This window comes from Oncorhynchus kisutch, unplaced genomic scaffold (assembly GCF_002021735.2).
Source record: "Oncorhynchus kisutch isolate 150728-3 unplaced genomic scaffold, Okis_V2 Okis02a-Okis13b_hom, whole genome shotgun sequence".
In the NCBI taxonomy this organism is placed as follows: domain Eukaryota; kingdom Metazoa; phylum Chordata; class Actinopteri; order Salmoniformes; family Salmonidae; genus Oncorhynchus; species Oncorhynchus kisutch.
Window position 1 is genome coordinate 5,996,057 of NW_022261979.1, and position 23,132 is coordinate 6,019,188.

The 23,132-nt window shown below is 43.5% G+C and overlaps 2 protein-coding genes across 3 annotated transcripts; one reads left to right on the forward strand and one right to left on the reverse strand.

Annotated features, from left to right (window-relative positions):
* Positions 1–216: 216 nt before the first annotated feature.
* Positions 217–13,150, forward strand: LOC109877198 (protein NDRG1). The gene is made up of 12 exons (XM_031812152.1): positions 217–319; positions 710–751; positions 1,738–1,843; positions 2,192–2,312; positions 3,373–3,435; positions 5,191–5,251; positions 5,961–6,047; positions 6,987–7,043; positions 8,107–8,273; positions 9,082–9,181; positions 9,372–9,459; positions 11,732–13,150. The coding sequence occupies exons 1-12, from the start codon at positions 257–259 to the stop codon at positions 11,938–11,940; spliced, it is 1,164 nt and encodes a 387-aa protein (XP_031668012.1). The 5' UTR covers positions 217–256; the 3' UTR covers positions 11,941–13,150.
* Positions 13,111–20,065, reverse strand: LOC109877008 (WNT1-inducible-signaling pathway protein 1-like). Of its 2 annotated transcripts, XM_031812150.1 has the most exons (6): positions 19,831–20,065; positions 17,908–18,058; positions 16,877–17,153; positions 16,298–16,552; positions 15,842–16,035; positions 14,411–15,485 (listed from the first exon to the last, which is right to left on the reverse strand). In XM_031812150.1, the coding sequence occupies exons 2-6, from the start codon at positions 17,968–17,970 to the stop codon at positions 15,180–15,182; spliced, it is 1,095 nt and encodes a 364-aa protein (XP_031668010.1). In that variant the 5' UTR covers positions 17,971–18,058; positions 19,831–20,065; the 3' UTR covers positions 14,411–15,179. The 2 variants fall into 2 exon arrangements, with proteins under 2 accessions (XP_031668011.1, XP_031668010.1); XM_031812151.1 differs by lacking the exon at positions 17,908–18,058 and having other exon boundaries at positions 13,111–15,485; positions 19,831–20,064.
* Positions 20,066–23,132: the final 3,067 nt, after the last annotated feature.

Genomic DNA, 23,132 nt, shown 5'->3' on the forward strand with positions numbered 1-23,132 from the left:
AAAAGTAGTGCACTACATAGGGAATAGAGACCATTTGGTCCTGGTAAAAACTAGTGCACTATATAGGGAATAGGGTGCCAGTTGGGAAGCACTACATAGGGAATAGAGACCATTTGGTCCTGGTAAAAACTAGTGCACTATATAGGGAATAGGGTGCCAGTTGGGAAGCAACCATTAGTTTCTTGTGCAACTTTTCTTTTTCATTCAACAGGGTGCTCATCAACATCAACAGGCTTCTCAGCAGATCCCCTCTTTGATGGAGCTGGATGAGGTTGACCTGGAGGAAAATGAGGCGCAGGTCAACGTTAACCCACTTCCTGTGAGTCGTTTAGTTGTTTATACACCTGGAAAGTTCTGGATATCAGTTTGGATTAAATGGTGCACAGGTCATTCAAAATACATAGGCAGGAATAAAACATTCAGAACAATTATTTAGGGTGTCATTTGGGACGAACCCTGAGGTTACTTAAAACCATACTGTTGCAGATTATACAAATATCTCATATGTTACCCTATTCCCTTTCTAGTGCATGACTTTTGACCAGTGCTCTGGTCAAATGTTGTACTCTCTAGGTTACCATTTAGGATAGACTCTCTATCTTTTTCTGTTGATGGCATTTTTGATAAAACAGAGTTTAACAACTCACTCCAACAAGTTGATTTATGATGCTGTAGTCTGTGGTTAATGCGATTTTGTTTTGTCCTTCAGGGGCTCACAGGGGCGGTTACTAGACTTATGGTCGGCTTTAGGGTACGTATCAACACCTAAAACCCATGTATTTACATCATACCAGCTGCAAGGTAACAATGTACCAGTTACTCACTACAGTATGTAACTACCATGTAGATACACAGGTTATTCCTGTGCAGAGGAGTGTATCTTGAGATCCAGGTGCTGGTTTTGGTGTTGAGGCAGGTTACCTATTTAACCACTATTTAACTAGGCAAGTCAGTTAAGAACAAATTCTTATTTTCAATGACGGCCTAGGAACTGCCTTGTTCAGGGCCAGAACGACAGATTTTTACGTTGTCAGCTCGGGGATTCGATCTTGCAACCTTTAAGTTACAAGTCCAACGCACTAACTAGGCTACCCTGACGCCCTAGTATTCTGAATGTACTGGGTGAGGTAGAAGCTGACACAGGAGCAGGTGTCCTGGTTAGAGGACAAGGATAAGGAGAGAGACTTGAGGTTGCGTTTTAGAGAGTCTATGCTCCTGTTTATAATAATCCATTCAGTTTCCATTACTGACTTGTTTGTGTGGTTGGATACTGTGAGGCCCAGATAACAGAATACAAGGATAAACGCAGGAGAGTTCTTCACAAATACATGGGTTGTTTGGCTCTGAACTAAAGGGCAAAGGAACTCTGCTATTTAACTGTTCAGGGAAGTCAGGAACCAAAACACGCTGTCAGTCAGGAAAGCAAAGGCCAGCTTTTTCAAGCAGAAATTTGCATCCTGTAGCTCTAACTCCAAAAAGTTTTGGGACACTGTAAAGTCCATGGAGAACAAGAGCACCTCCTCCCAGCTGCCCACTGCACTGAGGCTAGGTAACATGGTCACCACCGATCAATCCATGATAACTTCAACAAGCATTTCTCTTGAAAAGCTTACTGGTAAAATGCACAAAGGTACATCAAGGGTACTCCGGGCAAAGTAAAATTCAGTTGGTGGTACAGTAACCGAAAAGGGTTGGGAACAGTTATAGTTGTGTAAACCAGTTGTTTTGCCATGACAGGAGGATGACGTGGAGACTCAGTTTGGACAGGTCCACTGCACCATGAAGGGGGTTCCCAAGGGTAGCCGCCCCGTCATCATGACCTTCCATGATATTGGACTGAACTGTATGTGTTGTGGTTGTTGTGAGAGACCTCTGTCTGGGCAGTCCAGTTGATCTTAAGATTACTTTATTGTTATTGTGCACATCTGGCAGCAAAGAGATAAGTTCCATTCCATATTGATATGCATCTAAACCAGTGAGAGCACAGCGCTTTGATGACAAACAGAACTTTAAACAAATGACTTGTTTTTTAATGTGTTAATTCAGGCTTGCATGTCATGATCTGTATACAGTCCCATATGGTTGTTCTATTCAATTCAATGTCCATTTCAAAAGCAGCAATGCACAAGAAAGAAAACAAACATTTAGGAGCACTTTGCTGAACTTGTCTTATATTCTCCTGTGTGTCTAGACAAGTCGTGCTTCAACCCCCTGTTCAGCCACGAGGACATGCAGGAGATCATGAGGCACTTTGCCGTGTGCCATGTTGATGCCCCTGGGCAGCATGAGGGTGCCTCCACTCTCTCCACAGAGTGAGTGACCAGTGCCAACCTCAATTAGCAGCATGAATTTGTGCTTCGCAGGCGGGTTATTTAGTTGAAGATTCTCTGGTGGTTGTAGTCCTCAGTGTACCATGAAATTGATTAGAAACAAATTAGTCAGATCCAAGGATTTCACATAGCACAGATCCCATCTGATCTAGTCCCATCTGTTGTTAGTCTTAGTGGACACTGGGAACTAGTCCCATCTGTTGTTAGTCTTAGTGGACACTGGGATCTAATCCCATCTGTTGTTAGTGGAGACTGGAATCTAGTCCCATCTGTTGTTAGTGGACACTGGGTTTTAGTCCCATCTGTTGTTAGTGGAGACTGGGATGTAGTCCCATCTGTTGTTAGTGAACACTGGGATCTAGTCCCATCTGTTGTTAGTGGAGACTGGAATCTAGTCCCATCTGTTGTTAGTGGACACTGGGTTTTAGTCCCATCTGTTGTTAGTGGAGACTGGGTTTTAGTCCCATCTGTTGTTAGTGTTAGTGGACACTGGGATCTAGTCCCATCTGTTGTTAGTGGACACTGGGATCTAGTCCCATCTGTTGTTAGTGGACAATGGGACCTAGTCCCATCTGTTAGTGTTAGTGGACATCAGGACTAAGAGCAGCTGCCTGCCATGCTATTCCACTGTCACATGGCACCTGGTCCACAATACTCTTAAACAGTCAACATCGGGGACCGAGTCACTCCTAGGCCACTGTAGGTCACTCTACCTGAATGTGGAGGTAGTAGAAGTATCCAGTGAGAAAATAGATGATATCCACAGGGTAGCAAGACAATGACAAGGCACCAACAGATAACAAATGGATGATACATTCATTTGAAACATGTCAACAACAACAACATGTTTGTGAGTCAAGTTTGGCACAATAACATTATGTCTGCATCCTAAATGGCACCCTATTCCCTTTACAGTGCACTACTTGTAAGTAGTGCACAATATAGGGAATAGGTTGCCATTTGGGACACATTCATGACTTGTTTTGTGTTAGTGATGATGAGGAGCACTTGAGGTAACTTTTGTTCTGGTCTTCCGCTGCAGGTACACCTACCCCTCTATGGACCAGCTCTCTGAGACTCTCCCTGAGGTCCTCAAGCACTTTCGGTAAATCACAGATCAACGTTTATTTGTCACATACACAGTTTACAGCAGGTATAAATGGTGCAGCTAAATGTGCACTGGCAAGCTCCCTCAACAGTGCAGTACAAATATCAACATAAACATGATTTAAAATATATATATATTTACACTACCGTTCAAAGGTTTGGGGTCACTTATAAATGTCCTTGTTTTTGAAAGAAAATCTTTTTTTTGTCCATTAAATTAACATCAAATTGATCAGAAATACAGTGTAGACATTGTTAATGTTGTAAATGACTATTGTAGCTGGAAACTGCAGAGATTTTTAATGGATTATCTACATAGGCGAACAGAGGCCCATTATCAGCAACCATCACTCCTGTATTCCAATGGCACGTTGTGTTAGCTAATCCAAGTTTATAATTTTAAAAGGCTAATTGATCATTAGAAAACCCTTTTGCAGTTATGTTAGCACAGCTGAAAACTGTTGTTCTTATTAAAGACGCAATAAAACTGGCCGCCTTTAGACAAGTTGAGTATCTGGAGCATCAGCATTTGTGGGTTCACTTACAGGCTCAAAATGGCCAGAAACAAAGAACTTTCTTCTGAAACTCGTCAGTCTATTTTTGTTCTGGGAAATCATAAAATGTATTTATAAAGCCCTTCTTACATCAGCTTATATATCAAAGTGCTGTACAGAAACCCAGCCTAAAACCCCAAACAGCAAGCAATGAGGGTGTAAAAGCACGGCTATAAATGAAGGCTATTCCATGCGAGAAATTGCCAAGAAACTGAAGATCTCGTACAACGCTGTGTACGTCCCGGAGTCGCCTTTTCACTGTTGACGTTGAGACTGGTGTTTTGCGGGTACTATTTAATGAAGCTGCCAGCTGAGTACTTGTGAGGCGTCTGTTTCTCAAACTAGACACTCTAATGTACTTGTCCTCTTGCTCAGTTGTGCACCGGGGCCTCCCACTCTTTCTATTCTGGTTAGGGCCAGTTTGCACTGTTCTGTGAAGGGAATAGTACACAACGTTGTACGAGATCTTCAATTTCTTGACAATTTCTTGACAATTTCTCGCATGGAATAGCCTTAATTTCTCAGAACAAGAATAGATTGATGAGTTTCAGAAGAAAGGACTTTGTTTCTGGCCATTTTGAGCCTGTAATTAAACCCGCTGATGCTCCAGATACTCAACTAGTCTAAAGAAGGACAGTTTTATTTCTTCTTTAATCAGAAAAAGAGTTTTCAGCTGTGCTAAGATAACTGCAAAAGGGTTTTCTAATGATCAATTAGCCTTTTAAAATTATAAACTTGGATTAGCTAACACAACGTGCCATTTGAACACAGGAGTGATGGTTGCTGATAATGGGCCTCTGTACGCTTACAGTATGAAAATATTCCATAAAAAATCGTCCGTTTCCTGCTACAATAGTCATTTACAACATTAACAATGTCTACACCGTATTTATGATCAATTTGATGTTATTTTAATGGACAAAAAAATGTGATTTTCTTTAAAAAACAAGGACATTTCTAAGCAACCCCAAACTTTTGAACAGTAGTGTATATTTAACCAGGCAAGATTTCGCTTATGATTGATTTGTTTTACCATTGAGAAACACTTGTTTTAATAAATGCTTTCAAGTGTTACACTCCGGGATCAAAAACACATTTATTATGTGGATAACTAAATATAAATTACATTCACGAAGAGGTTTACATCCTCTTCTTATAAGCTTCAAACTCCCATCAAACCTCTTCTTGTTTCCTTTCAGGTTTAAGAGTGTCATTGGACTGGGCAGCGGTGCTGGTGCCTACATCCTCGCTAAATTTGCTGTGAGTGGATTTAGTTGTCGTTGAACTCTTTTGTTTTTGTTAAATTGAGCAGCCATAATTCAACGAGGATTTAAACCTAGTAAAAGTCCTTCAACATACCACAGTGTTGATACTGATATAACATAATCTTGATAATTGTTATTGCCAAGCAAATCAAATCAAATTGTATTGGTCACATACACATGGTTAGCAGATGTTATTGCGAGCGTAGCGAAATGCTTGTGCTTCTAGTTCCGACCGTGCAGCAATATCTAACATGTAATCTGACAGTTCCACAACAACGTCCTAATACACACAAATCTATGTAAAGGAATGGAATAAGAATATATACAGTACATGTAAATACATGGATGAGCAATGACAGAGCTCATAGGCAAGATGCAATAGATGGTATAAAATACAGTATATACATATGAGATGAGTAATGCAAGATATGTAAACATTATTAAAGTGGCATTATTAAAGTGTCTTTTGGAATGGTCTTTTGTTTGTACACATCTACACTGTTCTGTACTGTACAGACACAGCCTGTGTGATGGTTATCATTGAGTTAGACGAACCCCTGAAACAATGAAGCTCATAGTAGATATCACAACAAAGTTAATGTTGTTGTGATAAGTGTTTGTGTCATTTCCTGCTCTCTGAATCCTAAATATGTCCCAAATGGGTTGTGCTATGTTCTTCATGTCTTTATTCTTCCTGTCTACAGCTGAACCATCCAGATAAGGTTGAGGGACTTGTCCTCATCAACATCAATGCACGTGCAGAGAGCGTGATTGATTCACTTACACACAAGGTAGCATAGCATAACATAACTAACATAGCATAGCATGACTAACATAAGATAACATAATTAACATAGCATAACATAGCATAACTAACATATCATAACATAGCATAACTAACATAACAGAGCATAGCATAACTAGCATAGCATAGCATAAGTAACATAGCATAACTAACATAACCTAGCACAGCATAACTAACAGAGCAAAGCATACCACAGCATAATTAACATAACATAATTAACAGAACATAGCATAACTAGCATAACATAACATGGCAAAATGAACATAACTAACATAGCATAGCATAAGTAACAAAGCATAACTAACATAGCATAGCATAACTAACATAGCATAACTAACATAGCATAGCATAAGTAACATAGCATAACTAACATAGCATAGCATAAGTAACATAGCATAGCATAAGTAACATAGCATAACTAACATAGCATAGCATAGCATAACTAACAAAGTTAAGTTAAGTGCTTTTGAAAATGTAAATAAAAGAATATGCAATATCTGTATTTGTTTTGTATTATTGTTAAGACCCTCCAGCATAACAATCCACATTGTGGTGGGTCTTTCAGGCTAACATAACAATCCACATTGTGGTGGGTCTTTCAGGCTAACATAACAATCCACATTGTGGTGGGTCTTTCAGGCTAACATAACAATCCACATTGTGGTGGGTCTTTCAGGCTAACATAACAATCCACATTGTGGTGGGTCTTTCAGGCTAACATAACAGTCCACATTGTGGTGGGTATTTCAGGCTAACATAACAATTCAGGCTAAGCTCATGGTGACATGCTGATTTACTCTGATAAGAGTTAAATTCTTAGGGGATTATGTATAAATATGCTTTAATGTCCTTTGTGTTAGATCAGAGCCTGGCTTGGAGGAGCCTGCACACACCACTGTAAACTCCCAACTCTCTCTCTGTTCAGATGACTGGCTGGATCCAAGCACTTCCTGATCATGTTCTAAACCACATGTTTGGAAAGGTAGAAACAGGAACTATAGTAGCACTAACACCTTAATGACTATTTCATCTACTACACTACAACCACTGACAGTCTGTATGGAAAGGTAAGGGTTAGATAGAAACAGGAACTATAGTAGCACTAACACCTCAATGACTATTTCATCTACTACACTACAACCACTGACAGTCTGTATGGAAAGGTAAGGGTTAGATAGAAACAGGAACTATAGTAGCACTAACACCTCAATGACTATTTCATCTACTACACTACAACCACTGACAGTCTGTATGGAAAGGTAAGGGTTAGATAGAAACAGGAACTATAGTAGCACTAACACCTCAATGACTATTTCATCTACTACACTACAACCACTGACAGTCTGTATGGAAAGGTAAGGGTTAGATAGAAACAGGAACTATAGTAGCACTAACACCTTAATGACTATTTCTGTTTCATCTACTACACTACAACTACTGACAGTCCGTATGGAAAGAGCAACATATTGTTTTGAAACATCCTAAAGATGTAGCTTCGTTCAATAACCTGTCAATATAAGACTTCTGTCCCCCTCTGGAAGCTACACTTGTCCCCCTCTGGAAGCTACACTTGTCCCCCTCTGGAAGCTACAGTATATGCATGATTATGAATGATACAATTACATTTATATTTAACTAGCTATGAATTGTTGTGAAACATCAACCCTTTGTTATGGATGTTTATAGTCGGTGTCATAACACATTACATGTGTATTATAATGCATTATAAACTATGTTATAATGCATTATAAACTATGTTATAATGCATTATAAACTATGTTATAAGGCATTATAAACTATGTTATAAGGCATTATAAACTATGTTATGATGCATTATAAACTATGTTATAATGCATTATAAACTATGTTATAATGCATTATAAACTATGTTATAATGCATTATAAACTATGTTATAAGGCATTATAAACTATGTTATAAGGCATTATAAACTATGTTATAAGGAATTATAAACTATGTTATAAGGCATTATAAGTATGTACATCATAGAAAGCGTTACCATTGAGATTTGTTCTTTGCGCAACAGGAGGAGATCCAGAACAACCCTGATCTGATCGCCACATACCGCAACCACATCACCAATGATGTCAACCAGTCCAACCTGGCCCAGTTCTTCAAGTCCTACCAGAGCCGCAGGGGCCTGGAGATCGAGAGGCCTGTCCCAGGGAGAAACATTAACGCCAGAACTCTGCAGTACGTCACACGGACCGACTCAGCATCAGGACCCTGACTCTACCTGGCCACATGACCTGACCAGGGAAAACTCAGGGCCCTAGCTACTCATGATTGTTTCAGTTATGATATTGACTGAGTATTAGTTATGGTATTGACTATGAGTATTAGTTATGATATTGATTATGAGTATTAGGTATGATATTGACTATGAGTATTACTTGACTATGAGTATTAGTTATGATATTGACTATGAGTATTAGTTATGATATTGACTATGAGTATTAGTTATGATATTGACTATGAGTATTACTTGACTATGAGTATTAGTTATGATATTGACTATGAGTATTAGTTATGATATTGACTATGAGTATTAGTTATGCTATTGACTGAGTATTAGTTTTGATATTGACTATGAGTATTAGTTATGATATTGACTATGAGTATTAGTTATGATATTGACTATGAGTATTAGTTATGATATTGACTATGAGTATTACTTGACTATGAGTATTAGTTATGATATTGACTATGAGTATTAGTTATGGTATTGACTACGAGTATTAGTTATGCTACTGACTATGAGTATTAGTTATGGTATTGACTATGAGTATTAGTTATGATATTGACTGAGTATTAGTTATGATATTGACTATGAGTATTGGTTATGATATTGACTATGAGTATTAGTTATAATATTGACTATGAGTATTAGGTATGATATTGACTACGAGTTTTAGTTATGGTATTGACTATGAGTATCAGTTATGATATTGACTATGAGCATTATTAGTTAAGTAGATAATTAATCTGCTGACTCCTGCAGGTGTCCTGCTCTGTTGGTGGTGGGAGACAGCTCCCCTGCAGTCGAGGCTGTGGTCGAGAGCAACGCAAAGCTCAACCCAACACAGACCACACTGCTCAAGGTGAGTTTAATGTGTGGCTCAGACAGATGTAACAATTCATATTACTGTCAAAAGTACTTTGTAAGTAAAGATGCGCAACCACAATGTCATTGACCATCCCAGAACAATACATGTGATGGATAATGAGAAAGGGTTGTTGTGATCAAATGACGGTTGGTTGGCCAATGATCTTTTGTCTCTGTCCAATCAGATGGCTGACTGTGGAGGACTTCCCCAGGTGAGTCAGCCTGGCAAACTGACAGAGGCCTTCAAGTACTTCATCCAGGGCATGGGTTACAGTAAGTATCATGGGTTACAGTAAGTATCGTGGGTTACGGTAAGTATCGTGGGTTACAGTAAGTATCGTGGGTTACAGTAAGTATCGTGGTTTACATTAAGTATCGTGGGTTACAGTAAGTATCGTGGGTTACAGTAAGTATCGTGGGTTACAGTAAGTACCGTGGGTTACAGTAAGTACCGTGGGTTACACTAAGTATTGTGGGTTACAGTAAGTATCGTGGGTTACAGTAAGTATCGTGGGTTACAGTAAGTATCGTGGGTTACAGTAAGTATCGTGGGTTACAGTAAGTATCGTGGGTTACACTAAATATTGTGGGTTACAGTAAGTATCGTGGGTTACACTAAGTATCGTGGGTTACAGTAAGTATCATGGGTTACAGTAAGTATCATGGGTTACAGTAAGTATCATGGGTTACACTAAGTATCGTGGGTTACAGTAAGTATCGTGGGTTACAGTAAGTATCATGGGTTACGGTAAGTATCATGGGTTACAGTAAGTATCGTAACACACATTTCCACTATCCCTGCACCTAAACACACAATGTTTCTACATTATCCTTGCACCCAAACACACAATGTTTCTACATTATCCCTGCACCCAAACACACAATGTTTCTACATTATCCTTGCACCCAAACACACAATGTTTCTACATTATCCCTGCACCCAAACACACAATGTTTCTACATTATCCTTGCACCCAAACACACAATGTTTCTACATTATCCTTGCACCCAAACACACCATGTTTCTACATTATCCCTGCACCCAAACACACCATGTTTCTACATTATCCCTGCACCCAAACACACAATGTTTCCACTATCCCTGCACCCAAACACACAATGTTTCTACATTATCCTTGCACCCAAACACACAATGTTTCCACTATCCCTGCACCCAAACACACAATGTTTCTACATGATCCTTGCACCCAAACACAGTGTTTCTACATTATCCCTGCACCCAAACAAACAATGTTTCTACATTATCCCTGCACCCAAACACACGTTTCCACTTCACAGAAGCTGTGAAGACTAGGGGCTCTATTCAAACGGTGTCCCCTCCGCTAAGACTAGGGGCTCTATTCAAACGGTGTCCCCTCCACTAAGACTAGGGGCTCTATTCAAACGGTGTCCCCTCCACTAAGACTAGGGGCTCTATTCAAACGGTGTCCCCTCCACTAAGACTAGGGGCTCTATTCAAACGGTGTTCCCTCCACTAAGACTAGGGGCTCTATTCAAACGGTGTTCCCTCCACTAAGACTAGGGGCTCTATTCAAACGGTGTTCCCTCCACTAAGACTAGGGGCTCTATTCAAACGGTGTTCCCTCCACTAAGACTAGGGGCTCTATTCAAACGGTGTCCCCTCCACTAAGACTAGGGGCTCTATTCAAACGGTGTCCCCTCCACTAAGACTAGGGGCTCTATTCAAACGGTGTCCCCTCCACTAAGACTAGGGGCTCTATTCAAACGGTGTCCCCTCCACTGAGACCAGGGGCTCTATTCAAACGGTGTCCCCTCCGCTAAGACTAGGGGCTCTATTCAAACGGTGTCCCCTCCACTGAGACCAGGGGCTCTATTCAAACGGTGTCCCCTCCACTAAGACTAGGGGCTCTATTCAAACGGTGTCCCCTCCACTAAGACTAGGGGCTCTATTCAAACGGTGTCCCCTCCACTAAGACTAGGGGCTCTATTCAAACGGTGTCCCCTCCACTAAGACTAGGGGCTCTATCCAAACGGTGTCCCCTCCACTAAGACTAGGGGCTCTATTCAAACAGTGTCCCCTCCACTAAGACTAGGGGCTCTATTCAAACGGTGTCCCCTCCACTAAGACTAGGGGCTCTATTCAAACGGTGTCCCCTCCACTAAGACTAGGGGCTCTATTCAAACGGTGTCCCCTCCACTAAGACTAGGGGCTCTATTCAAACGGTGTTGCTGAAGCGTTAGAAATGTAACAGTCATTTCCAGTCGAGGCGACGTACTGTGTGTAGCATTTTACCGTGAATGCCGTCTCTGCATTGCATTTCAATCACGCTGTAATACAGCATTTCCGCGATACGGATTGAATAGAGCCCTCAGGTCAAAGCAATACACTATATAGGGAATAGGGTGGACGTGACAATTACATTGATGGAAGCTACACTCTATCTGCAATATTAAAGCTGATCTACCCCCTAAACATAAAAAAAAATATGTATGCTATGCTTGTTATGCTATGTTATGTTAGATATACCAAGCTATGGTAACTGTCTCTCCTTCCTTCTCTTAGTGTCCTCAGCCAGCATGACCAGACTGGTGAGGTCCCGCACCGCCTCAGGCTCCAGCATCGCCTCCTGCGACAGCAGCAGGAGCCGCTCTCACGCCAACGACCACCAGCCCGCCCGGGAGCACACCGACGTGTCCATGGAGAATGTCTCCAACAGCACCGTAGATCAGACCGTTGTCGTGTCCAGCAGCAAGACTGAGGACGTCTGCTAGTGCCCTGGTCACTGAAAGGTCATAGGTTGTCTCCTAAATGGCTCCCTATTTCCTTTATAGTGCAGTACTTTTGACTATGTGGGAAATAGGGAACATTTGGGACACAACTCGTGTCCCTAAACCCTGACCTCATGACCCCAGTCCTGTCTACCCTACTGCCTGTGTTGCTGCTGACAATATACCTCATAACCCCTGTCCTGTCTACTGCCTGTGTTGCTGCTGACAAACCTCATAACCCCTGTCCTGTCCTGTCTACCCTACTGCCTGTGTTGCTGCTGACAACAAACCTCATAACCCCTGTCCTGTCTACCCTACTGCCTGTGTTGCTGCTGACAACAAACCTCATAACCCCTGTCCTGTCCTGTCTACCCTACTGCCTGTGTTGCTGCTGACAACAAACCTCATAACGCCTGTCCTGTCTACCCTACTGCCTGTGTTGCTGCTGACAACAAACCTCATAACCCCTGTCATGTCCTGTCTACCCTACTGCCTGTGTTGCTGCTGACAACAAACCCCATAACCCCTGTCCTGTCTACCCTACTGCCTGTGTTGCTGCTGACAACAAACCCCATAACCCCTGTCCTGTCCCTACTGCCTGTGTTGCTGCTGACAACAAACCCCATAACCCCTGTCCTGTCTACCCTACTGCCTGTGTTGCTGCTGACAATAAACCACAACATATGGCTATGATAGACTGTCCTCTACCTATGCTCTGTTCTCACTGCATTGTGGGTAATAAGAGTTTATACCCAACGGTTGTCATACTGTATGTCATTTGGGTCATATGTAATCTGTATGGATGTTCCTCTGTGGAAATAGTATCTCTGATATGTTAGAATGTAACAATGCCAGGGGGGTTTTCCACCATTAACATGTCATGGACAGTTGTGGTGTTAAAGCCATCTGTGTCTATTGTCTGGCTTTTTATATGTGATGGATCAAACTGACGACTCCCTATTTTATAACATGAGACGTCTGTAATACATAATGACTGTAGCTATCAGTGATCCTAGGATGACGCTTAAATAACCCTGAGATAAGATGTATTAATGTTTGGTCAAATCTTTCAAATGATGAAAAACTGATTATATTACGATTTAAATGATATAGAAATGCAATGTATGTATAGTACCACTTTGTATTAAAGAAATAGCAAAAAAAATGCAGAAATTATTTTTACAAAATTTATTTGAAAAGATTTGTCACGACCCAAATCTTAATACTTTGTATTTATTTGAACCAATCAAATGTGACTTCCTGGATGAGTTTGTTTGTTGTTTATGATGACATTTGATATGGTACATGGTTTACTAGAGTATTGACCAATGAAATAAATGACAACACTTATTGAGCTGATCAATCAAGTTTCAATCAATAAAAAGTTGATACACTTTTAACCTCGTAGAGCTCAAATAATAACTGACTTGACAACGCAGACATTGAGACAAACACTATTATTGTTCACTAAGAGTCAATGGAAATCAATGCAAAACTGAGAAAATGTGAGAGAATCTTGTCTGATATACTGTACACTTTGCAGTAAACTACAAAATACTTGACTAAATGTTGAGCACAACAGTACATACACAGTAAGCTTAATGACATGGCACAAAAAGAGGGAAACAGAAGAGTACACAACAGGATGACCACTCCAGTGGTTAATGCCCTAACTTGGTAGAAGATTATCCCCATATGAATATGATGCATAATTACAATAGGTTTGACCCCTGTGTCCTACTATGGTATCATCACAAATACATGATCAACTTCCTTTAATATACTGAGTGTACAAAACATTCCATGACAGACTGACCAGGTGAATACAGGTGAAAGATATGATCCCTTACTGATGTCACTTTGTTAAATCCACTTCAATCAGTGTAGATGAAGGGGAGGAGACGGGTTAAAGAATGATTTTAAAGCCTTGAGACATGGATTGTGTCTGTGTGCCATTCAGACAGTGACAAAAGATGTCAGTGCCTTTGAACGGGGTATGGTAGTAGGTGCCAGGTGAACCGGTTTGTATCAAGAACTGCAACGCTGCTGGGTTTTTCACGCTCAACAGTTTCCTGTGTGTATCAAGAATGGTCCACCACTCAAAGGACATCCAGCCAATTTGACACAACTGTGGGAAGCATTGAAGTCAACATGGGCCAGCATCCCTGTGGAATGCTTTGGACACCTTTTAGAGTCAACATGGGCCAGCATCCCTGTGGAATGCTTTTGACACCTTGTAGAGTCAACATGGGCCAGCATCCCTGTGGAATGCTTTTGACACCTTGTAGAGTCAAAATGGGCCAGCATCCCTGTGGAATGCTTTTGACACCTTGTAGAGTCAACATGGACCAGCATCCCTGTGGAATGCTTTTGACACCTTGTAGAGTCCACATGGGCCAGCATCCCTGTGGAATGCTTTTGACACCTTGTAGAGTCCACATGGACCAGCATCCCTGTGGAATGCTTTTGACACCTTGTAGAGTCCACATGGACCAGCATCCCTGTGGAATGCTTTTGACACCTTGTAGAGTTCACATGGGCCAGCATCCCTGTGGAATGCTTTTGACACCTTGTAGAGTCCACATGGACCAGCATCCCTGTGGAATGCTTTGGACACCTTGTAGAGTCCACATGGACCAGCATCCCTGTGGAATGCTTTGGACACCTTGTAGAGTCCACATGGACCAGCATCCCTGTGGAATGCTTTGGACACCTTGTAGAGTTCATTCTCTGATGAATTGAATTGAAAAACAACTACATCCCTTTTCCTTTCATTGAATGGAGGTTAAATAATTGATAAACTCTGTGCATTATTTATTTTTATTTTTTATCAAGATTATAATGAAGAGTTTGGGCAGGGTTCAACTGCAATGTTCTTCAATCCTACTCCTGGTGACCTTAGGGGTGTGCAGGCTTTGTTCCAGCCTGGTACTTGAACATCTAATTCAACTAAGCAACAAATCATCAATCCCTTTATTCCAAGGAATGTAAAGCTGGAGTCAATAATAACCTAAATGAACCTGTCCTCTGCTCAGTTCTCCCCAGTCGAATCATACCAAAGACTCTAAAAACGCTTGGCATTCAGCATTCAGGAGATGTATTTGGGTAAAAGGCCCCGAGGCAGACTAGTGTCTTACCCAGGGGTTGTACTTGTACACTAAACTACCTCATGCTACAGAAACAGGAGATGGTCTCCTGCCCTGTGGGCCGTACGTTCAGGCTCGGACAAGGCTGCTCAGTTGTCAGTTGATGACGTCATTGTGGTCGTAGTAGTGCTCCAGCTCAGAGAAGATATCGTTGGGGTTCCTGCAGCTGAGGTTACAGAAGCAGGCGTTGATCCACATCACCTGCCATGTCAGAGTGGCTCCGTTGGGACACTCGAACTCCACCTCGATAGTCTTGGACTTGTAAGGGATGCAGCAGCGATCGTCTGTGGCCACGCAGACACCACAGTATTTTGGACGGTAGGGCTTCTTGCTGTTGCAGCCTGAGATTGTGAAGTTCTGGCTCTGCTCTTCCCTGTAAATGTTCAGACACTTCTTCCCTGGCTGAGGGGTTCATAGGTCAACATGTGTCAGAATCAACACTTGAGTGGTTGACATATGGAGTCAGAATACCGTTACACTGTCAAAACGATGTTCAACTGTATTGAGAAAACATATGTCACCCAGTTGACTTTAAAACCATGTTCATATGCACAATACATGAGTTGATGAAGTTGGGGCTGGTTTCATTGAAAGCAAAAGTGAGAGATATTGTGTGCGTCTATAAAGTGTACTACTTTTGACCAGGGACCAACCTATTCCCTATAGAGTGCACTACTTTTGACCAGAGCCCTATGGGTAGTACACTTTATACGGAATAGGGTGCCATTTAGGGCACAAGCCATGACAGATGTTCTCACCTTGATGTGCTTGGTGATGTCCACGTCACAGGGCCGGATGTTGCAGAGGCGCGACTCCTTGATCAACTCACACTGGTCGTTGGCGTTGGAGATCCTCAGGGACAGGCCACGTCCACAGGTCTTGGAACACGGGGACCAGGAGGTTGTCTGGGTAATGCAGTTCTTATGCCAGACCTCATTGTGGCTGGCGCGCACTGCCATGTCAACAGAGGAACAGACTCCTGATTAGGGATGCCAAATTCCGGTAACTCCCCCCCCCAAAAAACACCCAGGTTTTCCAGAAATACTGGTTGGAAGACTCCTGGATTCCCTGCTTAATCCTTCCTGATTTCAGGAATCTTCCAAACGGGTTTTCTGGGAAACCAATGGGCCCCATAGTGCTCTGGTCAAAAGTAGTGCACTACAAAGGACATAGGGTACCATTTGAGATGCATCCCATAGAATGTAGTAGTGTACCTATCTCCGCATGCTTGGGGTCTGCCTTGCGCGTCTTCCTGGGCTCGTCACAGATCCACTGCTCACAGCATCGACCCGGCAGTTTGACCCGCCTGGGCGTCTGGCACCACACCCGGGGTGGTTGGGAGTCTGTGCAGAGCGGCACACAACCGATGGCGCCGTTTACACACAGACAGCGGTACTTACAGCTGGGTTGGAAGCTCTGACCGTTCCGGTAGATCACTCCGTCGTACTCGCAGCCTGTGCCCACCATGTCTGTTTGATAGATCATGTAAAAAAATAATAAGAATCAGCGCTACACAGTAAAGTACATCCCCTATAGGGATACATAGGAAAACAAGAAGCACGTTATAGTTGAGACTGTTCAATGTCGGCATTCCAGCTCTAAACGCCTTCCTCAAGAAAGACCCGTGTGTCAATGCACTGTGGCACACGAAGAAATACATGCATCAATTCAGTTGTCGAATCAAAACAACGTCCATTCTCATTACTGAATCTATATTTACAAACGGACTTCACAGCACAGATGGAGATGATACAAAAGATACAACTCAAAGAGGAAAGTTATCTGACACTTACAGGCACATACTCCTTTTTCGTACCTCGGCTTGTCCACGCTGTAGTCACAGTACAGTCCCTTATGGTAGTCACAGACGTCCGCCTCGTTGCAGGTCTCCCCCACCTGCTTGGAACAGGCCTTACAGCAGTCACAGCCGTCCATGAGCACACTGACCCCTGGCGGACACAGGGGGGCGCTCTTGGCACACTTGCACGGCCATTTGCAGTACGCTGTACGGTTATACAGCTCTATGGTCGGTGTCAAGGGAGGCATGGCTGTGGGATGTTGGGAAAAGACCTGTAGGATGGACAGAACAACATTTATGAAATACTGGGTCATACAGGTGGGTTGGTCTTTGGCATGTCAGTCTTCCTGCAAACCCACAGAGTGGAGACCAGCAGCAGCTCCAGGTTCATCATCACTACCTATGTCATTGGTCATGTGCACCAACAACTAACATCCCCTCCTCACACAGCCAGTATAGTGATACAGTAGACAGGGGTTATGGGGTCACCCAGCCAGTATAGTGATACAGTAGACAGGGGTTATGGGGTCACCCAGCCAGTATAGTGATACAGTAGACAGGGGTTATGGGGTCACCCAGCCAGTATAGTAATACAGTAGACAGGGGTTATGGGGTCACCCAGCCAGTATAGTGATACAGTAGACAGGGGTTATGGGGTCACCCAGCCAGTATAGTGATACAGTAGACAGGGGTTATAGGGTCACCCAGCCAGTATAGTGATACAGTAGACAGGGGTTATGGGGTCACCCAGCCAGTATAGTGATACAGTAGACAGGGGTTATGGGGTCACCCAGCCAGTATAGTGATACAGTAGACAGGGGTTATAGGGTCACCCAGCCAGTATAGTGATACAGTAGACAGGGGTTATGGGGTCACCCAGCCAGTATAGTGATACAGTAGACAGGGGTTATGGGGTCACCCAGCCAGTATAGTGATACAGTAGACAGAGGTTATGGGGTCACCCAGCCAGTATAGTGATACAGTAGACAGGGGTTACATTGGAATGGGGCCTGTAGTTTCATTCACCCCAAATGTGTTGTGGAAGGAAGTCGTTCTTCCAGGAACATTTTTGACAGTAGTAGATGACATCAGACCACAGCAGGTGGAAATATGTTTGATTCCAGAGGAAAACACTCTGACACATTTCCAAACTAAGGCCAGGAGTTCCACCACCAACCTAAAGATGAAGATAAAGTTGTGTATGAGGCTGCAGTATTGTAGACTGAAGATCAATGTAGGGTAGGGATCACATGCAAAACACACCCGTTTGTTCTTCCTTAGTCATTACATTTACTGAATTCAATCTAGTTCAGTTTGTGCCCCATGGACACAAATACCAAACTGGATCTAGTGGTTTGGTTTCCCCTTATAAGGTCATCCATGGGACTAGTGACTGACAGAAATAAATCACTTTCAGGCCAGGGTCATTTAACCACACCTACCAAATAACACACTTTCAACTATATTAGTCAGAGACAGTACTGAGGTAGTACCTGACCTGTCATTAGCTGAGCTAAAATGAGAGAGAGTGGAAGAGAGAGTGAAGGAGAGAGTAGAGAAAAGAGAGGAAGAGAGTAGAGGAGAAAGTAGAGCTAAGAGAGGAAGAGAGAGTAGAGGAAAGAGAGTGGAGGAGAGACTAGAGGAAAGAGAGAAAGAGAGAGTGGAGGAGAGAGTAGAGTAAAGAGAGTGGAGGAGAGACTAGAGGAAAGAGAGAAAGAGAGAGTGGAGGAGAGAGTAGAGGTAAGAGAGGAAGAGAGAGTGGAGGAGAAAGTAGAGCTAAGAGAGGAAGAGAGAGTAGAGGAAAGAGAGAAAGAGAGAGTGGAGGAGAGAGTGGAGGAGAGAGTAGAGGAAAGAGAGGAAGAGAGAATGGAGGAGAGAGTGGAGGAGAGAGTAGAGCTAAGAGAGGAAGAGAGAATGGAGGAGAGAGTGGAGGAAAGAGAGAGTGGAGGAGAGAGTAGAGCTAAGAGAGGAAGAGAGAATGGAGGAGAGAGTGGAGGAGAGACTAGAGCTAAGAGAGGAAGAGAGAATGGAGGAGAGAGTGGAGGAAAGAGAGAGTGGAGGAGAGAGTAGAGCTAAGAGAGGAAGAGAGAATGGAGGAGAGAGTGGAGGAGAGAGTAGAGCTAAGAGAGGAAGAGAGAATGTAGGAGAGAGTGGAGGAGAGAGTAGAGCTAAGAGAGGAAGAGAGAATGGAGGAGAGAGTGGAGGAGAGAGTAGAGCTAAGAGAGGAAGAGAGAATGGAGGAGAGAGTGGAGGAAAGAGAGAGTAGAGGAAAGAGAGAGTAGAGGAAAGAGAGAGTAGAGGAGAGAGAGTGGAGGAGAGAGTAGAGGAGAGAGAGAGTGGAGGAGAGAGTAGAGGAGAGAGAGAGTGGAGGAGAGAGTAGAGGAAAGAGTAAGAGCTAAGAGAGGAAGAGAGAGTAGAGTGGAGGAGAGAGTAGAGCTAAGAGAGGAAGAGAGAGTAGAGGAAAGAGAGAGTGGAAGAGAGAGTAGAGGAGAGAGAGAGTAGAGGAAAGAGTAGAGCTAAGAGAGGAAGAGAGAGTAGAGTGGAGGAGAGAGTAGAGCTAAGAGAGGAAGAGAGAGTAGAGGAAAGAGAGAGTGGAAGAGAGAGTAGAGGAGTGCCCAATCTTAGCGTTTCATGACTGTCTAGGTTTCAGCGCTAGCACAGAGACAGATTCTGAGTAGGTCTATTGTATGATTAACATTGACAACACGATTATAGCCCAGTGTCAATGCGAAACCAATAATGGGTAATTGGTAATTGGCACCGCGCGCAAAAAGTCTGTTATTACGCAATTACATAATCTAATCTGGATAGATGTGCACAACCTGCGATCATTTATACGTCTCATATTCTTATGATGTGTAATCCATAACCTGTAATCTTGAAAACCATAGATAAAATAAATCAAAAGTTAGTATGAACGTTAGAATTAAATCAAATAAGTAATGTTACCTGATGAGTGCTGGCTACTATTAGAATCCACGGCAGAAGCCACCTCATTACGAGATGCCAATATCAACTTCATTGAACCCAGAATGAGATTCTTGTAAAAAAAAATAGAACGTATTCCACGAGCTCAGATTATTGCAAAACGGCGCCGAGGAAATGACAGCCAGCGCCGGTCAACGCTCGCTACAAGTGAGTCCTTCTGTCTGACGTCACATTTCGGGACAAACCCTGGAGTTTTGCTTTGGTGGTTTTAATCCCTTCCTTTTCTTCAGTCCCCACCTCTCCCTCCTCCACACACAAAAAAATATTTGTAAAAAGCTTGGGCTGACCAACAAAAATAAATAGTTGATACAACATAAAATCATCTTCCTAGGCAGGGTAGCCTAGTGGTATGTTGATTTATTAATAAAAACAATTTTAAACAAATTCAAACCAATCAACCAACCAGCAAATAAGGTGCCAGCCAGCCAGCCAGCCAGCCTGCCTTCCTGCTTGCATGTCTGTCTGTCTCTGTTAATCATAAATTCATTTCATAGCCCAATAAAATGTCCAAAACCCCAATTTAACTCACACATAAACTTGAAGAATAACATTGCACATAAAATATGTGCTTTTAATAATCCCAGTCAAAGGTCAACTCTAAACTTCACTGAAACAGGCACTTCTACAAGCAGATGCTCAAATACTTAGTGAACCATCGTTGTTGGGTTTTCAATGAGATGTTGAATTGAACGCTGCAAAGGGCTAAAAGCACAGGATTGAACTAAACCACATACTGGCTTTCATTTCTTTAACATGTACAGCACTGGGTAAACAAAGTTATACTTTGGACAAGGACTACTGTGTTTGTTTGTGAATATACTTTTTGATGCGGCAGGGTAGCCTAGTGGTTAGAGTGGAGGGACGGCAGGTAGCCTAGTGGTTAGAGTGTATGGACGGCAGGGTAGCCTAGTGGTTAGAGTGTAGGGACGGCAGGGTAGCCTAGTGGTTAGAGTGTAGGGACGGCAGGGTAGCCTAGTGGTTAGAGTGTAGGGACGGCAGGGTAGCCTAGTGGTTAGAGTGGAGGGACGGCAGGGTAGCCTAGTGGTTAGAGTGGAGGGACGGCAGGGTAGCCTAGTGGTTAGAGTGTAGGGACGGCAGGTAGCCTAGTGGTTAGAGTGTAGGGACGGCAGGTAGCCTAGTGGTTAGAGTGTAGGGACGGCAGGTAGCCTAGTGGTTAGAGTGTAGGGACGGCAGGGTAGCCTAGTGGTTAGAGTGTAGGGACGGCAGGGTAGCCTAGTGGTTAGAGTGTAGGGACGGCAGGGTAGCCTAGTGGTTAGAGTGTAGGGACGGCAGGGTAGCCTAGTGGTTAGAGTGTAGGGACGGCAGGGTAGCCTAGTGGTTAGAGTGTAGGGACGGCAGGGTAGCCTAGTGGTTAGAGTGTAGGGACGGCAGGGTAGCCTAGTGGTTAGAGTGTAGGGACGGCAGGGTAGCCTAGTGGTTAGAGTGGAGGGACGGCAGGGTAGCCTAGTGGTTAGAGTGTAGGGACGGCAGGGTAGCCTAGTGGTTAGAGTGTAGGGACGGCAGGGTAGCCTAGTGGTTAGAGTGTAGGGACGGCAGGGTAGCCTAGTGGTTAGAGTGTAGGGACGGCAGGGTAGCCTAGTGGTTAGAGTGGAGGGACGGCAGGGTAGCCTAGTGGTTAGAGTGGAGGGACGGCAGGGTAGCCTAGTGGTTAGAGTGTAGGGACGGCAGGTAGCCTAGTGGTTAGAGTGTAGGGACGGCAGGTAGCCTAGTGGTTAGAGTGTAGGGACGGCAGGGTAGCCTAGTGGTTAGAGTGTAGGGACGGCAGGGTAGCCTAGTGGTTAGAGTGTAGGGACGGCAGGTAGCCTAGTGGTTAGAGTGTAGGGACGGCAGGGTAGCCTAGTGGTTAGAGTGTAGGGACGGCAGGGTAGCCTAGTGGTTAGAGTGTAGGGACGGCAGGGTAGCCTAGTGGTTAGAGTGGAGGGACGGCAGGGTAGCCTAGTGGTTAGAGTGGAGGGACGGCAGGTAGCCTAGTGGTTAGAGTGTAGGGACGGCAGGGTAGCCTAGTGGTTAGAGTGTAGGGACGGCAGGGTAGCCTAGTGGTTAGAGTGTAGCGACGGCAGGTAGCCTAGTGGTTAGAGTGTAGGGACGGCAGGGTAGCCTAGTGGTTAGAGTGTAGGGACGGCAGGGTAGCCTAGTGGTTAGAGTGTAGGGACGGCAGGGTAGCCTAGTGGTTAGAGTGGAGGGACGGCAGGGTAGCCTAGTGGTTAGAGTGTAGGGACGGCAGGTAGCCTAGTGGTTAGAGTGTAGGGACGGCAGGTAGCCTAGTGGTTAGAGTGTAGGGACGGCAGGGTAGCCTAGTGGTTAGAGTGGAGGGACGGCAGGTAGCCTAGTGGTTAGAGTGGAGGGACGGCAGGTAGCCTAGTGGTTAGAGTGTAGGGACGGCAGGTAGCCTAGTGGTTAGAGTGTAGGGACGGCAGGGTAGCCTAGTGGTTAGAGTGTAGGGACGGCAGGTAGCCTAGTGGTTAGAGTGTAGGGACGGCAGGTAGCCTAGTGGTTAGAGCGTTGGACTAGTAACCGGAAGGTTGCAAGTTTAAACCCCCAAGCTGACAAGGTACAAATCTGTCGTTCTGCCCCTGAACAGGCAGTTAACCCACTGTTCCTAGGCCGTCATTGAAAATAAGAATTTGTTCTTAACTGACTTGCCTAGTTAAATAAAGGTTAAAAAAAAGAAGTAATTGTTATTCATTTCCAGTCTTGGATATGGGGGGCTTAGTAGCTCTGGTACTCTCAAAGAGGCTCAGCGTTCAGGGTTAACAAGCCACACAGGCCCCCTGGACCAGAGCTAAGAATTTAGAAAATGAGGAATACTGTATTAATCCTAAAATGTACAAGAGGAATACTGTATTAATCCTAAAATGTACAAGAGGAATACTGTATTAATCCTAAAATGATAGAGAGGAATACTGTATTAATCCTAAAAGGTACAAGAGGAATACTGTATTAATCCTAAAAGCGGAGGATGTATCCTCAGTCAGAGGATCATATCCTATGATAATCAGACTGGCCAAACCTCAGTAGGGGATTGGGCATCCAGCAGGATATCTCTAGCAGAGCTCTGTATCCAACAGAGTAGACTCACTGATGTAGAGAATTACTTTAACCTTGTGGTGTGTCTAATAAATTAAAACACACAACTAAAATCCACCCTTTGTCCTTAAAGCAGTTCTAGAAAATTACCAGGTGGGTTTTGGTATCCTAACTCATTGCTTTATCCTTGTATGTAGGCTGTTGCTAATTGATGC